At 45.1% G+C, this 14,409-nt stretch overlaps 1 protein-coding gene across 2 annotated transcripts in view; it reads left to right on the top strand.

Moving 5' to 3' along the window:
• Positions 1–14,409, top strand: part of LOC147880460 (uncharacterized) — a 57,035-nt gene that overhangs the window by 24,832 nt on the left and 17,794 nt on the right. For both annotated transcript variants that reach the window (XM_087370863.1, XM_087370864.1), the window contains exons 6-8: positions 724–805; positions 943–1,023; positions 4,323–4,375. In XM_087370863.1, coding sequence (XP_087226989.1) covers positions 724–805; positions 943–1,023; positions 4,323–4,375 — 216 coding nt within the window. The remainder of the gene's footprint in view (positions 1–723; positions 806–942; positions 1,024–4,322; positions 4,376–14,409) is intronic.

The following is a 14,409-nucleotide window of genomic DNA, read 5'->3' on the forward strand; positions in this document are numbered from 1 at the left end:
TTGAGTAGCTGCGATTGTCACCCACGCTGACAGATGAACCTGAATTGACACTGGCCAGGTTCTTGAACCACCTCGGCATGTGTTTTGCAGCTCTGCTATTGGCATACCAGTCATCTCCATCTTCTTTCACTCCGAGTGCTGGATGCCTTTCCGTGATCATGACCATGAATAGCTCCTCTTTGACCATGTTGGCTGCTTTTGATTTGGAATCTCCTTTTGACTTGTCTGCATTCTTCCTGTTTTGGTCTTCCTTCTTCTTCGGACATTCTTTGTGAAATGTTTAGCTTCCATGAAAGAGAGAACCATTGCGATACTTCCTAAGTGTATAGATCTAATTCAGCATATTAGACTTCAGGCTTTTTAAGTCTAGTGATTCAGACCTACAGCCAAAGGCAAGTTGCCATCTTGTACATTTCAGTATGCATCTTATTGCAGTTTCAGAACCCTTTTTCGTTTGATTTAGACATAGGAAGAAGCATATATGGCTTCTCTGTATCACCTTGTTTCAAGTTTTCAATTTTCAAACATACTATAACAGATTAAACTGAATATACTGTTTTCTTGAATCACAAATATTTCAATTGGCTAGAGACAATGATTGATGTTCTGGAATTGAAAAGAATTTCAGTATTTAAGGCTAAGGATAGAGGAGCTTTACCAGTAAGGTTTTCGTTTCCTCTTCTCAGTAACGTTGATAAAGGATTTGTGTGTTCTCTAGTGCAGTATTTCAAGTATTGTCAACAACTACAAAAAGGCTTATGAGAAGTCCCAACACAAGGTTCTGAGGATAAGGGTTGGGCTTCCAGTGAGTCCAATTTTCCTTTATGATGGTGGCTTTGACTGTTAGGCAATCTATTATTTTCCCAGTGACACTCCTATTGACGAATGAGCATTTTCTTTAGTTCTTGGACTTATGCATTATTGTTTTCTATTAATGGGCAGGTTGAGCACAATATTGAGTCATTCAACTTTGTTTGTTGGCGTTACTTATCATTGGATCCATTTTTGTCACCTTGGGAGCAGGTGAGGCAACTTTAACAAGGTTTGGCTTTTAATTACATTTTTCATTTTCCAACATATGAGAAGCATGTTTCATGAACCACATAAGGCTACATGCAAGCTCAGTTATAAAATAGAATTCCTATAAAGGGAGGAAAATTTTGTCTTAATATATTACAACTCATAGTCACACAAACATTTCATTTAAGCATTTCAAGACTATATCGTATTCCCAATGGGAGTGTATGGTTAGCTCTCAGTGCTTCTGATCTTTGATGTCGGTTTTTGTTTTGTGTATTATTCTAATTCTCTCCTTGGATCCTAGATTTGCTCATGCATGGACAACGAACGATGATGACTGAGTTCAGTGAGGTCTTGACAAGTAGACTTGGCCTGAGCAATGGTTTCCCTCAGAGTCTTCATGTAAGACTTGCCATAAGCTCTAATCACCATTTGCATTTTAGAAATAAAAGAAGCCCAGGCATCATCAACATGAAAATGGCTGTTAGATGAAAGACAATGAGCTGCTTCAGTAACCATTGCCTTGAATTCAGCATGTTGCAAATAACTGTTGTTGATGATTAGATGTCGCCTTTGTGGCAATCTATCATCTGGCATCTTATAAAAAGATAACCGCAGCCATAGTGGTGCATGGTTTGAATGCACAAAGGCATAGTCAATCCACATTTTGCATGCGAAATCCCCATTTTGTTGTGGAGCAACACTGTACCAACGATCCAGTCGTGCCTTATAAGCGGAAAGAGCATTATGTTGAAAAGTGTAGCCCGGTGACAGAGGCTGCAATTTCTTCCAGAGGTCAACTAGATCCAAATGCAAAAGTAGTTGAGACCAGGCATGCCTTGTAGGAGATAACATATGATCGTGGCTGGAAGTGTTGTCTCCCTGTTGTGGAGCATTATTGAAATCCCCACATATGTAGGCATGAGATCTCCACGGGTATTGTTGCATAGCATCCCAAATTACAGTTCTGTCTTGGGATGACTGAGGTGCATAAATTGAAGCAAATTCAAACACCTCTCCTCTTATAATGCATTGGAGAACAAGCCATCTGCCTTTGTTGTCATTTAATGCAATGACTGGTTGAAGCTCATGTTTGATCAGAAGGACAACCCCTGAGAAAGAGTGCTCCCCAGCATAGAAAATGTCATACCCACAGTAGTGTCCTGTCTTGCCTGCATAAATATGTTGGTTGTGCTCTTGTAATGCTACTATGTCAGGCTGAAATCTGTTGATGTACAGCCACACAGATTTCCATTTCCTACTGTCACACGTGCCCTGGACATTGAGTGTAAAAGAGGTGATGTGAGCAGTCATATATACAGATATTTATAGTAATGTAACAACTATGTACAGCAGCAAAATGTATGAGGTCAGCCTTGCATTTCTATCTCAGGGTCGAGGCCTCGCCCTGAGAAGAAGTAGTCGCCTGAGAAGTGGACAGCAAAGCAGCAACCTCTTCTTCAGGGAAGAGTGTTCTGCTGGCTGTTACTGCAGCCCATGTAATTCCAATTCCTGTATTGATCTCTGGGGTGTTTCCGCTAGAAGAGGCACCATTCCAAGTGCGGGGGGGTGGAATTCTTCGAGCAGAAATAACCTTTCTTGGGCTCTGCCAGCCATCAGTTGAAGGTTGCTTTCCTTTGGACAAGGATTGAGTAGCAGGAGGTGAATGTAAAGTAAGATTCGCATTGGTAGCTACTGAATCTTTGCCTTTATCCTGACTCCCAGAATGTTGTCTACTGCTTTTATTTTTGTTAGCAACTTGAGTAGGAGCATCTTTAGTGGGCATGTGGACTGGCAAGGTGACATGATGCATTTTATGTTGGTTCAGTGGACACTGTGAAGCCATGTGTCCAAACTTTTTGCATTCAAAACAGGCCCCTACAAATAAACCCCATTTGAGTTTATAAAATGCACTCCCTATGTTCACATTATTCACCGTGACTGAGTAAGAGTCCGGTGTGGGATTATCAGTATCCCAGAGAATGCAAAATCTGTTTGAATTACCATTTGGCCGTGGTGGGCAGACCACTTTACCTAAAGAGGCTGCAATTTTAGGCAAAAGTGAGGCCATGCATTCGGGAAAATCAACAACTTCAACCCAGACTGGGCATTTGTGTCGGATTAAAGCCTGAAAGTCCCTTGTGGGAGACCATGGCAAGACATGCACCATTTGCTGCCCAAAAAAGAGAGGTGAATGTTCCAAAAGCATTTGTCTGTGGATCTCATCCACCATGATAACCTCAAAAAAGCCCCTGGCTGCATAATGTACTTTACGAACAAAAGAGCCAGCCAATGTGCGTGTCAGCCAGTTGCCTATTTCTGCAGCAGGTGGCATCCGGCCTGGAAAGAATAATATGACTGCATTCTTGGCATACTCTCTGACTGGATCCACAATTTCATCGACCTCAACCATGAGGCCAACTGAAGGAACCGAGTCTTTCCACTCTTTTCTCGTATCTGCAAATCCTTCATGCATTACATCATATACTAGTTGAGCCTCAATCGTGTCATGCATCGGGTCATGCTGACCCTCAACCTGCTTTTGTTTCTTGCAGGGAGCCGAACGCTCCTTTTGAAATGTTTTTTCATATGAATACTCTGCCATGACTTGGTAAGAAAAGGAGCTCGAGGATGAAGTACGAAAGGGATTGAGTAGGTGATGTTGTACGGACCACCAACGGGGTTGTACGGAGAAGTCTGTACGGACGATGATGGATTGCACAGAAATACCAAAGGAAATTTGTACGTAGGCTGGGCTGTATAGAGAAACTGACGAAGACGAGGAGAAATTGAACGAAATTGGTACAGTAGAGGCTGGGCGTACGGAAGCTGACGAAGGGCTGGGCTGTACGGAAGCTGACAAGGAGACCAGGCTGTACGGAGAGGCTGACGAAATCTGTACGGAAAGGCTAGGCTATTTCTGCGTTGTACGAAAAAAGACGGAGAGCAGGGAGACAGTACGGGCCTGCACGCAGATCTGCGCAGGGATGGTGACCGTACGGACGTACGGAACGTACGGACAAAAAGGCCTGCAGGGGGATCAAGGCGAGGCGCTCCTCCTCTCAGCTCTCTCACGTCGCTCGCTACCACACACAGACACACCCCACACACACACACACACACACACACACACACACACACAGAGTTTATCAGAGGTCTTCAAAAGACCGAAGGGTCTACGAGACGGAAAGAATGTGATACCATGAGCAGACCTCTAGGTAAGCATCAACACCCATGAGTGCACCCATGAGAGAGAGAGAGAGAGAGAGGATTGTTAATAACAAGTTTTTATGTGATTTCAGTGCGTTGAGGCTTTGGAGCGGCATGTATCTCAAGCAAAAAGGCTTTGGGATAGGTGAGGCTTTTTTATTGTGGTGGCAGTCTTGGCTGCAACTTTGTTAATGCTTTGAGTTTTAGTGCAATCTCAACATTTCAAATCGCATTTTTGTTTTTTGCAAAAATTCATAACAATTGCTTGAGCTGGATTGACACTGAGTAATCTTTATCCTTTTTTATTTTATGCATTTAGATGTTTAGGAAACAATGAAGATTCAAAGGCTTTGTATGAGAGAGTTATAGGCATGCAGAGTGTGCACCACATCTTGGAAATATTATATTATCTAAGGTAGTGGCTAATGTAATAATTAGTAGGATACTTTTCCTTATTTAAGGCTTTTCTCCCTAACATAGTTAGTGGTTCAGTTCAGGGGTGTGTGTTCTCTAACCTTAGTTTGGGTTTGCTCTAGGGTTTTGTCATATTGACAACTCTTGAGCTGTTCCACTCTCTTTTATTTTTGCAACATCAGATCTCATTTTTCTTCACTCCCCTTCTCTCCACTCTCTATCCTCTCCTGTTTCTCACATTTCTATCACAACAGGTTGCCCCTTGCTCCCCCGCACCTCCCTGCTCTTGCTGAAGCATCTGGGAACACCTTTGTTGCGTGCATCTATACTTTGATCGTGAAGAAAGTTGCTGTCCAACCATGTTTGCACGCCTACTGTTTTCACAGTTTTCTACTAGGCCCCACCTCTACAGGCCTGGTTGCCACTTTTGGAGCACTCTTGGAGCTGCTACAATGCTAGACGACCCATAAAGCTGTTCTAGAACTGTGTGACTTTTTTTTGGAGGGTTTTGGAGCTTTATCAGACTAGCTCCTATAGGGTTTTCAGACCCTAGGGTTTTGAACACTGCTAAAGAGTTTTCAGACCTGTTTTTTAGGGTTTCAAACAGGCTGCTTACTGTGTTGGACCTGCTGTGCTCAGTTTGGATCTCCCTAAACCTGGTTGACACTTTTGGAGGTCCTTTTGCTGCTGTTCAGCACATTTTTGATCTATTATGAAGGCTTTTCTCTATTGCAGCAAATATTGGAGGCAATCACTCCCTTTGAGGCTTGGTATAATAGAAAAACCAAGGTTGATTACCTCAAGGCTTTTGGCTGCATCGTATGCACATATGCCTAGTCAGTTGAGAAGAAAGCTGGATGATAAGGCCATTAATGGCGTTTTTGTTGGCTATAGCAGTGAGAGCAATGCTCACCATCTCTGCAATCCTCAGACTAGAAGGATTTTTGTCACTAGAGATGTGCTTTTTGCAGAAAACTCAAATCAGTCCATGGTTGAGACAGCTGCATACAAGTTCTCAGGATGTGTTTGAAGGGTTCCTTCCACTGCAATTGAAGGCACTTCAGAGCAGCTAGTACAAGATCGCTGTATTCAGGCTGCACATGCTAATGCACAGCAGCCTTTGAATGCTCCCAATCAGGTCCTGGATCAGCCTATCACACATGAAGGGGTATAGGAGGTTGTTAGAGAGAAGAGAGCTGCTTCTAACTAGGAGGAGGGCTGGTTCAAGAGGAGGAAACTATGCTGATACGGCTTGGATTAGTTCACTGTGTGATACAAATGAAGTGGACTAGAGCCATGAAGTGAGAATTGGATTTTATATAGAAGAACACTACATGCGAACTCGTGGATTTGCCCATAGAAAGAAAGCAGGGATATCTTATGCATTTTCAGTTGTATTCCAGGCTTCTAGGCCTTTATACCATCAGCTCCTTCTTGACGAGCATATGGCAGATGCTACATCCCATGCCAACGGATGTTTAGCTATGCTCACATCAGATGACCTTCAGCTCATAACAGTTGAGCATATAGGTTTGACAAGTTTCCATACCTTTTCGGCTTTACCGGCCTCTTCTTTAGCAGTGTAGTGTATCATATTTGCACCTTCGACCCCAGATTTTCAGCCCTTGGATCACTCTGTCCACATCGACTATGCAATCTTCTTCGATCCCGCATCATTCGACACAGATTATAGTTCTACTGCAGCATACCTCACACATTGCTGTCAGTTCTTTTGGGTTGGTGACACTCTCGCATGTCACAACCTACTAGATTATTTCTCCATCGCTACATCGACTAGCTTCATATCCGGATGCCTCTTCTATAGAGGAGCTGCACAGTCCATGACTCATGACAGGTTCAGCTTTGACATGTTCGACATACAGCCATACAGACCGTCATTCACGCATTCATTTTTTTATCGACTAGCAGGCATCTTACTTTTTGGCTTTCCTTCCTCGTCCCTCCGGCCTATCTTTAGGGTGGAGCTGTCCACCCATCTTAGGTAGCTGCAGCCTAATCCGGAATTAGTGACTATTCTTATACAGTCGCTGTTCCGCTATGTAGTCACTATGGTCACATACGCACATACTACTATGATATCTTTTTAGTTTTGGATGCTATCATATACACCAAATGAAATACAAAAAGGTCTTGTACATGCACCCTCTACTTACCCAGTGCAATTTAAGAGGGGATGTTGAGAATGGTGTAAATTGCACCATACCTCTATGGCATTAGGGGCAAACCCTAACCCTAGCCCTAGCCCTAGCCCTAACCCTAATCCTAAGGGGTTCACAGGTATATCTTCATGTTCATGTTCAATATAACTTAGTGTATAGGTAGCTATATCATGTGCACTCCTCTCTCTCTAGCTCTCTCACTTCCGTTATCAGCCTGCACGCTTTTTAAGGAGCCAGTGGAGATAAGATCCAATGTATCCTTGGAATGCACTTGATGGAAACCACCTTACAAATCAGCAAAACCAAAGGTGCTGATCAAGGAAAAAAGAAAAAACCAAAAGCCGCCTAAAGGGACGAACGCGTTTTCTGAGCTCCCAGCATACTGCCTAGAGTGTCTCTGGAACAGGGGCTAACAACCACAACGGTGGACTATACAACCAATGGATTTCTCTCTCCATGAGAACATAGAGGGAGCTTGCAAGCCATGCCTTATAGAAGCACACACGCCTTTCGGTTGTAGAGTGTAGATGATGTCCTGCCAGATGGCAACTAAGATGGTTGCCGGAGTAGTCTGTTGGCCTCCCATCACCCAATTGCAGCGAGCGGCCCAGATATGCCAAGCAACGATGCTAGCCATTGTCTCCCACACACTATCCTCTGCTAGAGGGCGCACTTGTCTGGGAGGAGTTGCCTGGTGTACCTCGATCCTAGTCAATGTTTGTCCATGCGAGGTGAATGCATGTGCCCCCTCCATGAGCCAAGCCACAATCCCTCAAGTGAAGTCCCTCTCTATGCGCTGGGTACTCGCCAATATCGTTGGTGCTGCTGACCAAACCCTTTGTGCTACCGGCATCCCTAGAGGCAGTGATGAGGAACTGTCTTTGTCACTCGTGTGTACAGCAGTGGCATCTGCCATCCATCCTCATCTGCTCCAACTGGGGGCCAATGGGTAAGCCCCTGTGTGCTACCATCCAGAAGAAATAGGAAATCTTCCATGGTGGCAAGCTGGACTAGAACCAGGGAATGATCTCCCTAGGGACCTCCTGCACGAGCCAGTGTCGCTCCCCGAGGGAGTACAGTCCAGGTGGTGCTCAGTCCTTTCCACAAGGAGTCCGGTTTGGTACATCTATCTCAGCTGCCCTAGCCTGGGCTCCTTTGAGGTGTGACAGTGCCTGGACTCTGTCCCCCTCCATAGGAAGCTGCCTCCAAGTCCCAAAGGAGTGCGCCGGGCCACTGTCCCACTATGCCCAATTGATGCGTCTGTTGACCAAGCATGTGCCCCTCTAGATCCCGAACCTCTTGGTGCCAATGGTTGCCTATCGAACTCCTCTGTGCACGAGGTCAGCTCTGATAAAACCAAGGGACAAGCGCTTCTAGACTCTGAACAAGCTTCTCATTAGGGGGAGCCCTTCCCTATGAGAGGTGCAGGTGAGAAAATCCACCATCCAGTGTCTCTAGAAAGATCTCCTCCAGGAGAGTCTCCAAACACTCCACAAGCAACCTAAGCTTGGGGACCCCCATCATTTGCAACCACTGAGCGGCCGTCTAAGGAGGCGGCTCCAACAGCGTGCTGAAGGCTCTCCCAATGGAGCGGAGAATGGACTTGTACTCCTTGGGGAGCCCCGGGAATCGGAGTGTCACTAGGGAAGTGAGGTAGTCATGTGTCGACTCCATATCATCAACCGTGAACCCATGGTACCAAGGGATAAGGTAAACAAAATGAGGGTCCAAAAGGATCGGGCTACGCTCCACCAATGACCGAGTAGCGTCGAGGGAACTCAGATGTGGAGAAGGAAAACCCCTTTGCCTATATATGGTAACTTCTGAATGTGGTCCCAATCCAATGCTAAGCTCGCCTGGCTCCTTATTGGCGTGAGACCAACTATCCGGCCTACCATTGCCTTGTTTTGTAGTGACTGTACGGCTTTCTTCACCTAGTGTTTGTCCTCTGGAGAGAGAAGAACCCTAACGGCTTCGAGAGTCGAGGGTGTTGCCATGTGAACCCCTCTGGTTAGACCAAAGGTCGCCACCAAGATTCACACTTCAGAGGAAAAGACACAACTGTTGCGTTGGGAGAAGAGGAAAAACCACCAAAGGAACAAGGGCGAAGCAAACAAAAGGCAGCTGACCCAAAGGAGTAGGCGGGCTGTGGGCTGCACCTCAATGGCCAAAAACAACCACCAAAAGTTGTCCCAAAAAAGTGAAAAGTGAGAGTGAAAACTTCAAGAAAAAGTCTTGATCCGGATCTCAAACACTTCGAACTGCAAGGGGCGCTGAAGCTGAAGGCGAGAGCCTCCACTCACCAAATTGACCACAAGGGGAGGGGGCTGCTTGCTCAAAACTGACTGCCTGAGGACATGCCTTGCTTATAGCAAATGCCTCGGGCTAGAAGGAGGTCCAAAAAAGCTCGAGCAGCCTCAGCCTACTCCAAGGGCTGTTCGAACTGCAATGGAACCAAAGCGAAACCTTCCACCCTGCTCACAAATAATGCACAGGTCCCAAGTTTACAGGCAATGTATACTCAACTGACCAGAAGGCACAATTCTTTAGCAAGACTAGAGAGACAATGTTTCTACGCACACCTCGAGCATATTAACACGAAGTCACTCCTCTTTGACTCTTGAGTCCATATTGAATTTGAGAGTGTACAGGTCATGATGCTGTCATGCATGATTTGGGGGAAGAGAGATATCCCTCATTGTTCTTGCAGAATTTGTGCTGAGACCTCTCCAAACAGATGCCTCATTTCAGATCCTCACTTAGATCGAGTCAGACAATTTGGGTGGATTGATGTAGGTCAGGTTAGACTACCATGGAGGGCCCTCTGATCATCTATGCAGCTTGCAACTAAGGGAGATGAGCAGCTAGTATGCATGAGCAGCTAGTGGGTACTGGTACTACCATACTAGTACCCACTAGATACTCCTTTTCTGCATCTAACTTAGCAGGAGATCCATTAAATCATACATGATGATCTATGGTAGGTATACATCCGCAGTACATGGATATCCCCTTCGCAGCCACACGCGACCAAGGTGGCATTTTACAAAAAGCAGTTCTTCCATTTGAGCGAGGACGGTTTCATCCAGCCGATAGATCCATCTCTCATACCATGGGACAGCTCAAGATCTCATCCCACCGATTCTAGATTGAGGTAGGATGAGAGATTGCAGCCACGTGACATTGTAGAGATTTATGGCTGCACTCCTTGTGACACAAAAGAGATATAGGTGAAGGAGCATGTTTTGATGCGGTGTCCTAGATACTATGAGATATGTGGACCTATCATTGTCTTTTCACCCATGGATACACGGACATGGGCAGAGTCGTTGACTACTCGGGTCAACAGATGTGCCACATTGTTTGTACATGAGGTCTAGACTCATGAGACACGATGGATCACAGGCCTTATCATCAGGAGATTATAGACTTCTTCTATATAGGAGAAGATGTGATTGTTAGAAACATGGTGTGAGGGAGAGAGAGAGGTAGGCTAGGGAGTGAAGAAGTGATAGACATAAAGAACTAAGCAAATGGATAATGAAAAAGGAAAAATTGTAGCCTATATAGGGCCCAAACTCAACTTAGGACTAAATGTTATAAGTGAACTAGGACTAGCGTCCCAAGTGGACTAGATGTCCTAAGTAGGCCTAACTAGCATACAAGAACATACCAGGGCTAATTGGCAACAAGAGATAAGAGGCATTCTTGCTTCACACTAATGGTGCTACTCACCTCCTCAGATTTGCCTTATGTGGTGTGTATTGTGCCACGAGTCTCTCATATAGAGCCCTGATTGTCCAAATGCTTATTCTAGGAGCATCCCTTTGCCGCATGGATCCTCCCAGTTTGTTCGCAAAACTAGCCAGCTCATCAATATGATCTTCAAGAAGGTCGGAGATAGAGGGCATCCTTGCTTCACATCAATGGGGCTACTCGCTATTTCAAACAGGACTTGTGTGGCATGCTGACGAATCTCTCATATAGGGTTATGACTGTGCAAATGATGGAGAAAGAAAGAAAGAATGAATCATTAACATCTGTTAAGGACCAAAAAACATATGAGACGAAGAAAAACTGAGTTAATACACCCCCCCCCAACAGAGGACACTAGGGGTGTGCTCACACCTCCCAACAGAACCGGAGGGAGCTCCGAAGGCTCTAGTCATGTCCCGTCTTATCTTGTGTCAATCATGAGTATTCTAAATACTGCATGGGCCTGACTAGGATCACATCGGGAGTCAGTTCTCTGAAACATATAAGAGATTTGTCGCTTACGTACGCAACTCCTCTCTATGGGATATACTCATGGGCGACGTGAGGTAGCCTGGCGTTGAGGTGTTGCAATGATAGCATCTCGAATGGGGCAGGTGCTTGCAGGGCCTGTATCAAGTCTCTTGTTGACCTCGCTAGTGAAAGTTCGGGTCCCAATCTCAACACCTCCTTATCAATGTAGGAGATATCATAGCCAAAGAGTGTGTGGTGATGTGATGTGTTGGTGTGTAGTACTAGGAGTTCTAGTACTAGTTCATGTGTGTGAGTCATATGTGAGTGCCATGTGTCACTATGGGACTTATCCCATATGCACATGGTGCTAATGTGTGAGTGAGTAGCCTATATAAGGCTTGTACTTCACTTATCATGTCATACTTGATGAATGAATGAAAGCCTTCATTATGTCTTCATTTGAGTATCACTTCTTCACTCCCTAGCCTACCTCTCTCTCTCCCTCACACCATAGCGTCCTGCCATGCCATCTCTGACCTAACCCTAGTTTTGGTCAGCCTCTTCCTTCCTACAGTCCCCTCAACTCTGCTCATTTCTGCCTCAGTTCAACCTCATTTCTGTCTCTTTTCAGCTGCCTTCTAGCCGTTTAGGGTTTCTTCACAGCCGCCCTCTTTGCTGCCCTCATTTCGCCTCTGTTTTGCAGCTTCTTGTGTTCATTTCTGCCCATTTAGCCTCTCCACAGCCTGCTGGTTGACACGTTTTCAAGAGACGCCTTGCACACGAGCAGATTTGGAGCTGTTCCATTTCCGTTTTTAGGTTTTGCAGGCTGTTGCAGAAGAATTCGACCATTAGTGAGCATTTACTGCAGTTTTTCGTCACTTTTGGAGGCATTTTCGACCAGTTTTGGAGCTGCTCTTGCATTTTCAAAGTGATTTGGGATTGCTGCTGCAGAACTGTCTTCAACAGAGCCTTTTTTGGGTATAGCTTGGAGCTGGTTAGCTGAAGCGCTTCACAAATTCCAAGCTATATCATTGCATGTGGCCCCCCTCCAGCTACCTTTTTTAGGATTTTGGACCTGCTACAGCACCGAGAGCAGTCCTCACGCCCACAAGTGCTCTTCTATTTGTTCATTTCTGCACTTCAGGGTATCTACTTGCTGTTGTTTGACTTGGGTTCACTCAGTTATACCTTTCCAAGAGTATTCTTACTGCTTTTCCAATAGGGTTTGCATTTTGGAACCCGCGAGGGCATCCACCAGCTGCTGGACACATTTATTCAAGCATTTCTCAAGCTCCCGAGTCATTTCAGAGCCCTAGACAAGCTCCTTTATTGGCTGGTTATCTATTTCAGCTTGCTGCCTTGGCTACCTCAGTTTGACACTATGGAGCCTCTTCCTCGTGTGGTGGAGACTCATCAACTCTACCTTCAGCTAGGGATGAACACCATGACAAAGCATTGGCGCTTATTGGTGTCAGCAAATTGCTTCATCAACTTGACCTCACTACATCAGCCAAGGAGAACCTGGACAAGATCAAGAATATGTATGCTACATCTACTGGACCTGAGCAGGAAGCTTCATCTGCTATGTTGCATGATCTATTCCTCTCTGAGGTGGTGGGTGATGTTTAGCTCTATGTGTTTTTGTGTGTATAAAGGTTCTCAGCCTTGAGTTGTCCCTCTAAAATGAATGTATTTGGCGTCAATAAGAGGTACTCTGCCTTGGATGGTATGACCACCCAATTCAGAGTAAAGGGGGTCGTAAGCTGATTGAGAAGTCTATCACACGGGAGGTGTTGGATAGTTGGGCTTGCTCTTTGCAGTATTGCGGTGGAGGGAGGATCGGTCTACTCTTTGCGTCTTGGGTCTCACACTCTTTGCTCTGAAGGGGGGCGTTGGAGATATCATAGCCAAAGAGTGTGTGGTAATGTGATGTGTTGGTGTGTAGTACTAGGAGTTCTAGTACTAGTTCATGTGTGTGAGTGCCACATGTCACTATGGGCTTATCCCATATGCATGTGGTGCTAATGTTTGAGTGAGTAGCCTATATAAGGCTTGTACTTCACTTATTATGTCATACTTGATGAATGAATGAAATCCTTCGTTAGCTTGTTGTCTCCTCCCCGCATCCACTAGTGGTATCAAAGTAGTGTTCTATCTTCCTATCTACTCTCCCCGTGCCCACATTCAGCTCAGCTCAACTCCCAACCAGTATTTTGACTTGTTTCCAGCTTGTTTTTGCAGTTCACATCTCGTTTTTGAGGTTGACCTACATTCCAGCCTGCTCCGGACCTTCAGCCAGCATTTCCACTGACTTTTCTTGGTTCATTGACTGCTAGAACAGATTTAGAAAGCTGGGACAGATTTGTGCCTGCTTCTGGAGCTGTAAAATAGTGCCGCGTCTGTTTTTCAAGGTTTTCTTGCTGATATCATCGCCAAAACTTGCTGAAAATTTGTCAGATGGGCGCAAACATCTGTTGCATAATCACAACCTAATTTTGCCTCCATACAACCTGTTCATACAGCTGTACAGATGTCCATATAATTGTACGGGCTGTTGTCAGAACTGCAATTTTCCCTGCCCGACTCTGCTTATATTGTAGCGCATCCATTTGGCCCAGTTTTTTCTCTGTTTCGGTTGGTATTCTGTTCTGCAGGCTCTTTTCTAGCTCAATTTTGCTGTCTCGAGCTTGCATTTGTAGGACAGTCAACTGAGTTGACGTTGGGACTGTCAGATCTGTCACAAATTTTGGGATTTTGGTATATTTGCAGTCTATTGCAGTGATATTTGGCATTCAGAGCATTTTCCCTCTTAAAAAAAAAAAAGAAAATTACTTCTATTAAGTATGAATGAAAACCACAAAGCAAGCTCAATGCGAAAGTACATCATGTCAATAAAAACATGAGAGAAATCAAAGCTCAAAAAGAGCTAGCAAATAACCAGGGATGAGGCTGAAAATGCCAAGTCAACCCTGAGACAGAATCAGAGAAGATAGGAGATCCCCTCCAAGCTTTGAAGAAAGTGTTCTCCTAGCAGAGGCTGCTCTCGATGACCCCTGTATACTCGCCCAGATGGCCATCAAGGTATGTATAGTATCAGTCCAAATACTGGCCAATGTCTAAAAGGGGTGAACCTGGGATCCATCCAATGCCTCAGTACATTTGGCTCTCCAAATATGCCAAGCTGCAATACTAGCCAGAATCTCCCAAGATGTGTCTACCAAAAGCATGTGCAGCTCTGAAAGGAGTAAGAGCAACATCCTATAGGGAACAGGACTCTACTAAGCGTCGGCGAACCAAAAAAGCCCCATCTGAATTATGTCCCTTGAAAAAAACCTGAGGCCCCGTAAGAGAAAGCCAA

This window comes from Dipteris shenzhenensis, chromosome 32 (assembly GCF_047967505.1).
Source record: "Dipteris shenzhenensis isolate YYH24624 ecotype China chromosome 32, Dip_SZ_1.0, whole genome shotgun sequence".
NCBI classification, from domain to species: Eukaryota; Viridiplantae; Streptophyta; class Polypodiopsida; order Gleicheniales; family Dipteridaceae; genus Dipteris; species Dipteris shenzhenensis.